The sequence below is a fragment of the Rutidosis leptorrhynchoides genome, chromosome 3 (genome assembly GCF_046630445.1).
Source record: "Rutidosis leptorrhynchoides isolate AG116_Rl617_1_P2 chromosome 3, CSIRO_AGI_Rlap_v1, whole genome shotgun sequence".
NCBI classification, from domain to species: domain Eukaryota; kingdom Viridiplantae; phylum Streptophyta; class Magnoliopsida; order Asterales; family Asteraceae; genus Rutidosis; species Rutidosis leptorrhynchoides.
Genome location: NC_092335.1, coordinates 185,456,116 through 185,468,047, shown reverse-complemented (window position 1 = coordinate 185,468,047; position 11,932 = coordinate 185,456,116). Strand labels below are relative to the sequence as shown.

The 11,932-nt window shown below is 36.2% G+C and overlaps 1 protein-coding gene across 1 annotated transcript; it reads right to left on the bottom strand.

The window, feature by feature from the left end:
* Positions 1 to 1,597: 1,597 nt before the first annotated feature.
* LOC139897089 (uncharacterized) lies at positions 1,598 to 10,732 on the bottom strand. Its single transcript, XM_071879741.1, has 10 exons — positions 10,351 to 10,732; positions 9,512 to 9,555; positions 9,278 to 9,389; positions 9,063 to 9,168; positions 7,690 to 8,219; positions 7,051 to 7,273; positions 6,726 to 6,957; positions 6,510 to 6,641; positions 4,218 to 4,661; positions 1,598 to 2,122 (listed from the first exon to the last, which is right to left on the bottom strand). The coding sequence occupies exons 1-10, from the start codon at positions 10,520 to 10,522 to the stop codon at positions 1,805 to 1,807; spliced, it is 2,313 nt and encodes a 770-aa protein (XP_071735842.1). The 5' UTR covers positions 10,523 to 10,732; the 3' UTR covers positions 1,598 to 1,804.
* Between the last annotated feature and the right edge of the window lie 1,200 nt (positions 10,733 to 11,932).

Sequence of the window (11,932 nt, the reverse complement as noted above, 5' to 3'; positions counted from 1 at the left end):
ATTAAATAAATAAATATATACACCGTATATGAGATGGATTTTGCTAAAGTTATTGTACAAGTTGATTTATTTTTTTCCAAAAATAACAAAAGTTTTTATAATCAGGATTTTTCATTGTGAAAAAACAAACAAGTATACAAACGGGTCTAAGATAACACAGGATGGCTCCCAAAACGTCTGTCATTGCGTCGTTTTGATGACTAGCCCGTCTTGATCATGTCCCGTATTCTAATAAGTCGATCAACATTCAAAAGTCAGGTCAATGCGAAAAAGGTTAAGTCAACGTCGGTCAAAAGTCAAAATTTAGGTTAAAGTAGGTCAAATCGATCAATAATTGAAATTGAGGTAGTTTAGTGTTACCTTTTTGTATTATATTAAGGATAATAACGATTATAGTTACAAACTAGTCAACGAAGATTTTTTGATTTAAATATGTGTGTATAAATATACAAGTCAACGTCTATCTCGGATCTCATCTCGATCGTCTCACGTCTTTTTCAACCATGCTTTTAACTAGAAACTAAGTTGGAAATTTTCATAATGCATTTTGTATTCTCATTGGTTATGAAGTCCTCTAAGTTTTTCTATAAATAGTAAGTTCTGACCATAAATAGCAAGATTCTCTCTAAGGTTTTCCTGAAGTGCAATATCATGAGGTTTTCTCCTAACATATGTTCATGTGACTTCCTAAATATGATGCTGATAACCCCGTAAGGGATCTTAATATTGCCGTTCAAAAATAGAAAAACTAATACTCTGGCAACACCGAGCACGCGTTGTTGTACAAGTTGGCAAAAAGTATTAGGAGGGAAAGACCATTAAAGAAAAAATTATATGGATCCATGTGGTTCATACGAGATTACTTATATAGTCCTTGTATTTTTCTGATGTTCACGAAACAAACCACACAGACCATCTGCGTAAATTTGTCATCTGATGGATTGGTTTTAATAATGAACGATTGGTCATAAATCATTTTGGGCGATTAATCAACAATTCAAGATGTTTTTCTTGAGTTTTCTTGATGAACCATTTATATAAAGATATAATCAGAATTTTATTTTATCGCCGCCGATATCGATATCGAATACTCTCATTTGTCACCCACACACACGTCAGAAGGAAACCCAATTCGCGACGATATTAGCAGTACCATCGAAGGTTAGGAAAACCCACAGAGACCTTCCCAAATCGCATTGATGTTGGCAGTACCATCAAAGGTTGAAAATTCTCTGCTTGGAGTGAGAATTGAACCTGAGTTGGCAGTACCCAAAATTGAATCCCACCTCATACCAATTTTTAAACTTTTAAGTTCACTAGCACTTGTGATAATTTTTGTTCTACAGGCTCAATTTCGAGTCGGCCCCATGTCATTTTTGTTAACAGTTGCCGATACGGGACAAGATTGGTGCTAAACCCGATAAGGCTTGACACCAAACTGGTTCGACGTGTCCTGTCTTTGTTAATATATTTCATCTTCTAATTCCAGGTTGAACACCTCTAGCCAACAAGTACTTCTAACTACTTTCAAAACTGCAAACGAAAAGCAACTGCACCACACTTATCTAGTCACAAATAAGTGATGGTGCGATAGAACTGGGCAGGAAAAACGAGACTCTGTATAACTACTTTGAAACGAACCTTTATGTTTAACCCGGACAGAAAATACACTCAGAAAATAAATAGAGTCGACTAAGCACAAAAACCACGTATGTTCCTACGTTACACTAGCTCAACTCATACCATTAAAATACGCAGAGATACAGCCCAACGTGAAAAACCTCGATTGGATATCAGCAAGCCATCAGTATCCGTTTTGCCACAACTGTTGCGACTGAAGTTTTGGTTGCCCCTGGGACCCACCACCGAGTGAACCATCCCTAGAATTTTGCTGTAGCTGATGTTGTTCCTGTGACATCGCACTTTGAGAATGAAAGAAATCTGGGTAGTTAAGAGCTGCTGCACCGTAACCCTGTGACGGTTGCTGACCTTGCCTGAACCCACTCGGCGGCTGTGGTTGCTGCTGCAGGTTCTGACTCTGCAAGGTGTAAAAAGCATTGGGTGGAACAGGCGGCATTGTTCGCGAACCACCTCCATGAACCCACATTGGCGAGTTTTCGTTCTGAAAAAATCACAACCAAGAGTTAGAAAATCATGACATTCAATTTCAATGTAGATATAGAAATAGTTCCAAATGATGATAGAGGTAAGTGTATGGAAGTATATATCAAACTCCATTCATGATTTGATTGTATTCATGATTCGACAAAATAGCCTAGTGTTTGGGGCTTGACCGCTTGAGTTCCTTGCAAGAGGTCTCAAGTTCCAAGTTCGAAACCTGTCTAGGACGAATATTTTATGGTGGCCAGGGAAGGGTTGGAAACAGCCAGAGAGTAAGCCAGAGAGTAATCCTGCTGGGTTGCGTACATCATAGTAGAGGTGTTCATCGGTTCGGTTTTTGGTTTTCCGGTTTATTAGATTCGGTTTTTCGGTTTTGAAACTTATAAAATCAAAACCAAAAACCAAACCGAAACCAAATTTAAATATCAAAACCATAACCAAAACCGAACCGAAAACCGAATTTGATAAATTCGGTTTGGTTTCGGTAAAAACCGAAAATCACTAAAAACAAAAATCCTAACCAGCATAAACTTACATATAAATTAGGAATAACGGTTGTAGAATTAATTTAAGTATATAGGGTATATAACATGTGTATTGTTTAATAAAAATGTAATAATACATCAAATATAATATAAATATTAAAATATTAAAATTATAAATATGTTTTAAAATGTTATTAATTTGAATTCGGTTTTTAATTCGGTTTTCGGTTAACCAAATTTAAAATTTTCAAAACCAAAAACCGAATTACGAATTCGGTTTCGATCGATCCGAAAACCATTAAAAAAATTCGGTTTGGTTTTTTTTGGTTTGGATTCGATTCGATATTCGGTTTATTCGGTTTGAAACTAAATGGTGCACACCCCTACATCATAGTATGGGGTCGGATTACTCGCCCTCTCGGGTAACCCGAACAGGGAAAACCTTCTACCTTTTTATGTATCCAACTTAAAAAAAATTATTGTATGCATCAAAGTTTCAATTATTGCTATGGTATTGTAGGTATTCGACCTCTTTATGACTTATAAATCGATGATGTGGCACCGGTTTCCAAGGTTGCAAAAATTGCTACTCGAGGAGTACTCGGTCAGGACATTTAGAGAGTACTCGGAAACTCCTGTAGTACTCAGGGAGTACTCGGATGTTGACCAATTATGACTGATTTTCCGAGTACTTCCTGTTAGGATCGTATAGCCCAAACACAATGTCCTGCAATATAAGCCCAAGAGTCCATCCTTTTCTAAAACCAATTGGTGATAGAGGGACTTCCCCTTAGACTTATATACATACATTTGTTTTATCCCATGACCGATGTGGGACTTTGGTTTGCACCCTTACAAACCTCCCCTCAAACCCAAGTCCATCTGGGCCTCCCCTCCAACGATAGTCCGGATCCAACCTTTACCGCCGCCAACTCGGAACTCTCAACCTGGTGAGAGGGCAGGGAGATTTCGATACAAGGCTTCCAGGATCAATTCATCGTGCCAGGGTCCCCTCGAACGAGAGCTGGGTCCACTCATCGCTGGCAACACCGAGGGGTGCGCCACGTCACACCGTGCGCTCAGGGGTGCGCCCTACTGCGCCGTCCACCACATCGGGGCTATGGCCCAGCTCTGATACCACTTGTTAGGATCGTATAGGCCAAACACAATGTCCTGCAATATAAGCCCAAGAGTCCATCCTTTTCTAAAACCAATTGGTGATAGAGGGACTTCCCCTTAGACCTATATACATACATTTGTTTTATCCCATGACCGATGTGGGACTTTGGTTTGCACCCTTACACTTCCGAGTTTCGACCAATTTTCCGAGTGATCCCAAGTTTTGGCCGAGTTTGACCGAGCTTGACCAAGTACTCGCTGTGTACTCCCGAGTTGCAAAAACATAGCACTCGCAGAGTGATTCCAAGTTCTGCAACACTACCGGTTTTGATGAGGTGACAGCTTATATGGCTGCCACACCAGCAAATGAATACAACATACCTCATGAACAAGTCATTAAATACATAAAATAGCAATATTACATACGATGAATACAGAGAGAATTTTAGGTAAAATTCACAACTTTTTTAAACAATTAAGCTTTTGAGATACCTGCTGAAGAGAGAGCAAGTGACTGCTGTCTTTATACTGTGCATTCAATAAATCTTCATAGCTTATGGTGGACCCCGCTGGACCAGAAGGTTGACTAACTTGGTAATTTCCAGGAACTGCGGTTGACACGCCAAATGAACCGTAACCAGAAGCAACGTTAGCTGATTGCGGCAAGCTGCTGGCTGAAACGTTATTTTTATACTGAGGTAACATGGCTGCCAACTGTTGATGATACGTACTATTTCCAGCATATGCAGGTTGAAACCCAGACGGCATGTACGTATAGCTCTGTGGTAAAAACGGGTAGCCGATCATGTTGGCGAACGGTCCCAAAGGAAGCGTAGGTTGTGAGTAAGGGTGCATAGTAAGATGTGGGACCGCGGATCCTGCTGGAACATTTTGTTGTTGCGGTTGAGATGGCGAAAGTCCAATCGTCTTCAGGGCCTGTGTATACAATAAATAATTAAATATTGTAACAACTGATGTAAAAGTCGGCCGACACGTCAGTTTGGGGACTAGCCCGTCCTGACTCGCCCAAAAACGTAGTCAACGCTAGAAAGTGGGGTCAAAGTCGGGCTGAGACGGCGGGTCTGAGTTTGTCAAAGTTGGCAGGTCTGAGTTTGTCTAAGTGGGTCAAATTTTATGTGTGTATTTAAAATTTGATTTTGCGCCATTCAAATGTGTTTAAAATTTTATGTACATATATTTGATGTACATATATGATATATATATATATATATATATATATATATATATATATATATAGTGGTAGGATCAAGAGGGAAGTAACCAATCGGGGGAAGCAGGGGGAAGCAAAAACTTTTTTTTTTCGTTTTTTGAAAAAACTTTGTTCACGAATATTATAGATGGGATGAAAATATGAACATTTAATAAAGACACTTTGTGATAAATGTTTTTATTTTGGCGGGAAAACGCTCGAAGAAGTAATATATAACAATTATCGTGTTTTTTCGAGCGTATGTTGAGGTTTTAGCTATTAGGGTTTAGATATTAGGGTTTATAGGGTTTAGATATTAGGGTTTAGAAATTTAGGGTTTAGATTTAGAATTTAGATTGAGTTTTTAACACGAACGGTTTAGAGTTTAGGGTTTAGGGTTTAGGGTTTGGTGTTTTGGGTTTATGGAATAAACCCAAAACACCAAACCCTAAACCCTAAACTCTAAATCGGGCTAAATTTTACTTCACAAAACATGCAAAAAAAACGTTAACATTCTTCACGAACAATATTATCTTGAATGTTATTTTTGTCGATCGTTTTCCCGCCAAAATAATAACATTCATCACGAAGTGTCTTTTCTAAATGTTATTATTTTCATCCAATCTATAATGTTCGTGAACAAAGTTTTTTCAAAAACGAAAAAAAAAAAAATTTTTGCTTCCCCCCGATTGGTTACTTCCCCATTGATCCTGCCCATATATATATATATAGTGATTTAATCAAGAGGGAAGCACTTTTTTTGGGGGAAGTAAATTTTTTTCATTTTTTTGAAATTTTTTTCAGACATCAAGAGCATATGAAAATATGAAGATTTAAAAACGACACTTCAGGATGAATGTTATTATTTTGGCGGGAAAATGCTCGGAGAAATAAATGATAACATTCATTGCAATGAATGTTTTGCTTCTGAGTTTGTTTTTTAGGGTTTAAAAATTAGGGTTTAGAAATTAGGGTTTATAAATTAGGGTTTTGGGTTTAGATATTAGGGTTTAGGGTTTAGAAATTAGGGTTTAGGGTTTAGAAATTAGGGTTTAAATTGAATTTTTAACACGAACGGTTTAGAGTTTAGAGTTTAAGGCTTGGGGTCTTGAAAAAAACTTCACATATGATGGGAAAAAAAACACTCGAAGAATAACATTAAGGAATAACATTACGCACGCTGCATGTTATCAGTTTTTTCTTCGAGCGTTTTCCGCCAAAATAATAACATTTACCACAAAGTGTCTTTTTTAAATGTTCATATTTTCGTGTGCTCTTAATGTTGGGAAAAAAAATCGAAAAAGACGGAAAAATAAAAAAATTACTTCCCCCTTCCCCAAAAAAGTGCTTCCCTCTTCATTATGACCCTATATATATATAATTATATATATATATATATATATATATATATATATATATATATATGCGCGCTTAAATTATTACTGTAATTACTAAAAGTCGATGTTGGTCAACGTCCGATTCAACCTTACTTGTCGCGACTTTTACAACCTTAATTACAAACAATATAAAAATGTTTACAAAATGTATCCAAGTAATTAGATTTTGTGCAATACCTCTGCCATAGATATGGTAGGATCGGTGATGGAAGATGCTGAGTTGGCATACCTATTAGGCATGGATTGACTAACTGAAAACTGTGAGTACGCCGGATCAGATTCTCGAATAGAATTACCATTTGCTGCAGCCTGCAGTAAAATTTACATTACCGATCCGAAAAAAGGAAACTATACGGTGCGTATCTTGAACTATAGACATTATCAATTTATTACCATGACAGTTAAGAAAGGAGTAGACATTTGAGTCTGTTGCGGTGTTTGAGATTGAGTGAAAGATGGGTCCAATAACCGGGGATTATGTTGAAAACCATATTGACTTTGACCGCCATGTGTCACTTCACGGTCGTCTTGTTTGGAAACAGCGTTTTGTGAAGCAGACGGTAGCTCATAATTCTCTGTTCCCGATAATGTTGTTGTGGGACCATCTTCATAGTACTCGATATTTCTGTATAACGGAGGTAAAATGAGTAGAGCGAAATTGATACGATAAAATAGATTAAATAACACGTGAGTTTAAAATAACTAAATAAGGATATACGTTGTTTCAGACTGTTCAACAGATGAAGGTCTCGAGAACCCTGTATTCAAATTAGCTCCAAAGCTTCCGAAACTCAAGTGTGAACAATCAGCGGTATGGACTTGCAGGTGGTTTGGTATTATTACAGACGGGACATCCTCTTTGGGTGGTACCACGTGCTCTTCCTCTTGTACGTTAAGCTTTTGTATACTTGCACTCACGGACGATATAGGAGAATCGAGTTCTTCAAATGAAACAAGCAAATGTTAGTTGCTACTGTCCTAAAATACTTTCTCGGTTGTTTTTTACAGTGTTACAGAACTTGCAACCCAAAAGTACTCGGTCAAACTCGGCCAAAACACGGAATTACTCGGAAAATCGGTCAAAATTCAGCCAGAACTCGGGATTACTCGGAAAATCGGTCTACACAAACTATATCAGTCAAATTCAAACCTGGTCAACATCCGAGTACTCCCAAGTTGCCGAGTACTCCCTAAAAAGTCCCGACCGAGTTCTCCACAAGTAGCAATATTTGCAACCTTGGTTTTTTATATATAACAACGTACTATCATAAACATCCTTTTTCAGAAATTAGTGATACGGTATATTATTAAGAAAAAAAAACTAGATTATGCTAAACTTTATATGAGTGATCAATACCTTCCTTGTGATCAGAAGTATCGTTGTGAGGGTGGTAGGAGTCCACGTTTCTATAAGTGCCGTTATCGTAAAGTTGTTCGGTCACAGAAGCAGGTTGAACATCGTCGTTCTCAACGTCATCTTCAGAAGAACTTTCATCCTGCGGCTGAACTTTATTGGTCTCATATTCAAGATATTCATTGCTTCTATCAAATGATACGTTCGATTGACCATCATTAAACCCAGGTTCTATAACAGTATCCACCAAATTGACAGCTGGCGGCTGCTCGATAGAAGGCCAATCGTTCTCAGGAGAAGCGTCGCATTCGGGAGTTATCTCGGGAATAACGTTGTGACTGATACTCGGCTGAGATGAATTTGAAGTGGTGTAAACCTTGGTCTGGGGCCTACCCATTTTAACGATGTCAGCCATTGACTTTTGACCAGGAGCACCACCCCAAGCAGATTGATATCCCGACGACGGCTGAGAAACCGATGCACTGTCAGCTGCGCTAATAGTTGAAGGTGCTTTTTCGAGGCCAGGATTATCGCTGTGATAACAACACCGATAAACTGATTATATTGAAAGCCAAATAATCAAATTGCAACAAAAGTTACGTGATAACCCGGTTAGGCCACGTACATCTGAGTAAAAATTACCCCCCTTAAAAGAGAAAATCTTATCCGTTTACACGTTTGATTGAAGTTTAACAAAAAATTTATGCTAAAGATAATAAAAAATATTAATTTACCACTTTTTTAAAATAAATTGTAAATAATTTACTCACATTTAACAAAAAATACCACTTTTTCTGTGATAATATATATTTACTATTTTACCTAGATCGTTTGTCTTCTCACGAGATTGGGATCATAACATTGAACAAGAATTTTACTAACTCTTAAGATCCTATGAACAACCTTATATACTTTAAATGTATATTCTAAAATATACTAAATGCAAATTATACAACAAAATCTTGGAACTTTTGTAAGATCAAACTTCAAATAATAGCAGAGTGCAAATTTTGTTATAGGTTTAAGGTTTGGTATTATAAAGAAAAAAAATACATATCATATCATAACCTATACATTTACTGGGATTATCAAATATTCATTCATAGTTCCTTACCTTCTTATGTCAGATAACTTAAACAAGCTTAACTTATATGATTCTGTGCTTTAAAGTTTAATAATTTGTCATTTCCCGTTAAGCCCAATTAGCAACCCAAAACATAAAAGTAAAAAACAATAAACAGTAAGATCAAATCGTTGTATGATACTACCTACGATCTTACGATCCCACATACGATCCTATATCGACTACGATCCGCTAACATTTCGTTGTTAAGATCGTAGGATCTTACAATTGTTAACCCTCATTATAACCATACCTTGAATTAAGTGGTGCAACTCTAGATGCTGGTGTTGTCGACGCTGCATACGAACTTGGCCTGTTATCCTTCTTGTACGCAGGATTAACATACGATCCACCAGACTCTATAAGATTTCAACAAGCAAGATCTCGTCTCAACACTAATATGCAACGTTTCTATTACAAAACATAAACTAAATAACATTTTTTAAAAAGGTTGATGCAGTTTTATACCAGAAGAGCCAAAATGGGTTGAGCCACTACGTCCAGCGTATCGATCTGTACCACTTCTAGCCCCACGATTTGAACTACTAGCACGAGGTCTAAAATCGGTTGTATCCTTCAGCTGAATACAAACATAGCCAAAAAAATAACTAATGACATTAATTAACATTAACAACAATATATAAGATTACAAATACTGAAATATATCAAGTACGAGTTTCGTGTATTGCAATGACAACGCACCTCTTTTTTCTTTTCTCGTTTGCTCTTCACCTCGTGAAAAGTATCTGAAGCATTCAATCAATAAACTTCAAATTATTATTTGTTTAACTTTTGTGGAATCTTAGAGTACAATTCAACCTTAAATTTAGCATATACAATGGTCAATCTTATAATTTTTATCGTAAATATAAACTGTTAACAGATACACAAATAACAGTTACCATTAAACACATCAAACTAAACACGTTAACAATTAAAGCTCTTACCTATTTCTCAGTATACAGTGATCAAGCTTACAACTTTATTATAGATTCAAAAATATAAGCTGTTAGTGAATACACAAATTACAGTTTACATTACAAAAACCATCAAAACAAACACATCAACAATTAAAGCTCTTACCTTGGCTTAGCATATACAGTGGTCAAGCTTATAACTTTATTACACACTTATTCATAAATAATTACAACCTAAAAGAAAGAAAGAAAAAAAATTATTGTAACACACACATTAACAACTAAAGCTCTTACCTTTTCTTAGCATAGATTTGGTGACCAAGTATATAACTTTATTATACATTCATAGCTATAGTTAATAGCAGCAACACAAAGTACGGCTCAGATTATAAAAAAACACATCAAAACAAACACCTTAACAATTAAAGCTCTTACCTTTTCATTATAAAAAGTATTTACCCTTATACTATAGTATATAAAATATAAATACCCTAATCTACCATGTTTAACTAAACCCAAAAAACCAAGAACAACATACAAAAACCAAATTAGGTCAAAAAAAACAAACAGATTAAGTAGTAAAAAAAACATATTTTTATTACATGTATTTGATAAAAATCAAACCTTGAGAAAGAAGGCGATTAACAGCTTCATTAGGGTCCATATTACATTCTTTAAGCGTTGAATAGATCTCAGCTTCAGGTACTCCATTTACAATTTCCATCAAACTTTGTACCATCTTTTTAAACGCCGGCGGCACACCTCCGCCGCCGCCGCCGCCGCTTCTGTTACTCATATTTGTTTATCAGATCTAACACGGCCGCCGCCGTTTGCAGTCGCTATCACAAACCAGTGTGTGTATATGTTTGTGTGTCAGAGTTAAGTAGAAAGACAGGGTTTTTGTGATTGAACTAATGGTTGGTGTTTAACTGAATCCGGGACGAACAGAAAAACAATCATACAATACTTACAAGATCATAGATATATACTGATGGTTTCTCTCTTTGTCTCTATCTCTCTAAAAAAAATTACTACTACAAAGTAAAATAAATAAATTTATTTAGTATTTGTTGAAGTAATTATATTTTTATAGGTTCACCTAATAACATTTTTCGTGTAGCTCGTTTAGAGTTAACTAAAAAAAAAATAGGTCCGCGCGTCTTGAACCCGAATATAGATGGGCCGAGTGTAAAAATTTAATAAAATTTTCAAAATTAGAAAGGGTAAACACTAAAAAAAACTTATTTTTTGGTAAAAAAAAATTCTTTTAGTGTAAAAAAATTTTCCCCGTTAAATTCAAGTGGGGCGAATACCCCCTTTGTAATACACTAAGTTCCGCCCATGGGGTTGGATACTCATGTTTAACGTAACGTTATGTATTTACAGAATTACAAACGCGTTGCGATGGGTGTGTTAGGATACACGTGGTTAGTAAATAATATACATGTCTGCGCGTTTTTAGCGCCGTGAAAATCGTTAAAAAAAGGGGACGAACCATCGATATGATATTGTTAGTTTGAGTTGTTTATTATACGTGTATATATATGTAAAAATGATAGTCCGAAATATTTAGCATATTTTAAAAAACGTCCATTTCGCGTATAGTTAGTTACGTTCTGTTCGTAAAATTATTTCGAGTTAAACGGTGACGTCGAAAAAATGTAACTCGCGACGAGCGGGAAGATACGGCTCGTTAAAAGTTTAGCCCGAAGTATTTAGCATATTTTAAAAAGCGTCCGTTTCGCATATAGCTAGTTGCGTTGTGTTCGTAAAATTAATTCGAGTTGAACGGTGACGTCGGAGAAATTTAACTCACGGCGAGCGGGAGGATACGGCCGATTAAAAATTTGGGTGAAGTTTGTTTAATTTTTTGTAATAAAATAGTAATATTACAATTTGCACCCCTATTTTGGAGGAAAGGATTATATGTTGGGTAATTGCTGAGGGGGTGAAGATGTATTTTTTAGTTGTATCGTTTGATGGTGAGTGTACGGCCAAAATCTGGTCTTCAATTAATATTATAAGGTAATTAAGTCGAATGTGGTTTACTTTACTTTTAGCGAGCTATTATGTTTGTTTTAATTGTATTAGTTTAAAGATTCCTTTATTGATGAAGATTTTTTTAATTTTAATAATAGCTATAGGTGATTCGAATTTTAAGATGTACTCTCAATTTCCCCTCAAGTTCACCCACCCTTCACCTCCC

What these genes read in the sequence shown, in the direction of transcription:
- LOC139897089 (XM_071879741.1), bottom strand. Translation starts at nt 10,522, where the DNA reads ATGAGTAACAGAAGCGGCGGCGGCGGCGGCGGAGGTGTGCCGCCGGCG. An exon ending in AACGAGAAAAGAAAAAAGAG is followed by an intron (nt 9,390 to 9,511) that starts GTGCGTTGTCAT and finishes GTTTGTATTCAG; the next exon opens with CTGAAGGATACAACCGATTT. An exon ending in GTTGCACCACTTAATTCAAG is followed by an intron (nt 8,220 to 9,062) that starts GTATGGTTATAA and finishes TTGTTATCACAG; the next exon opens with CGATAATCCTGGCCTCGAAA.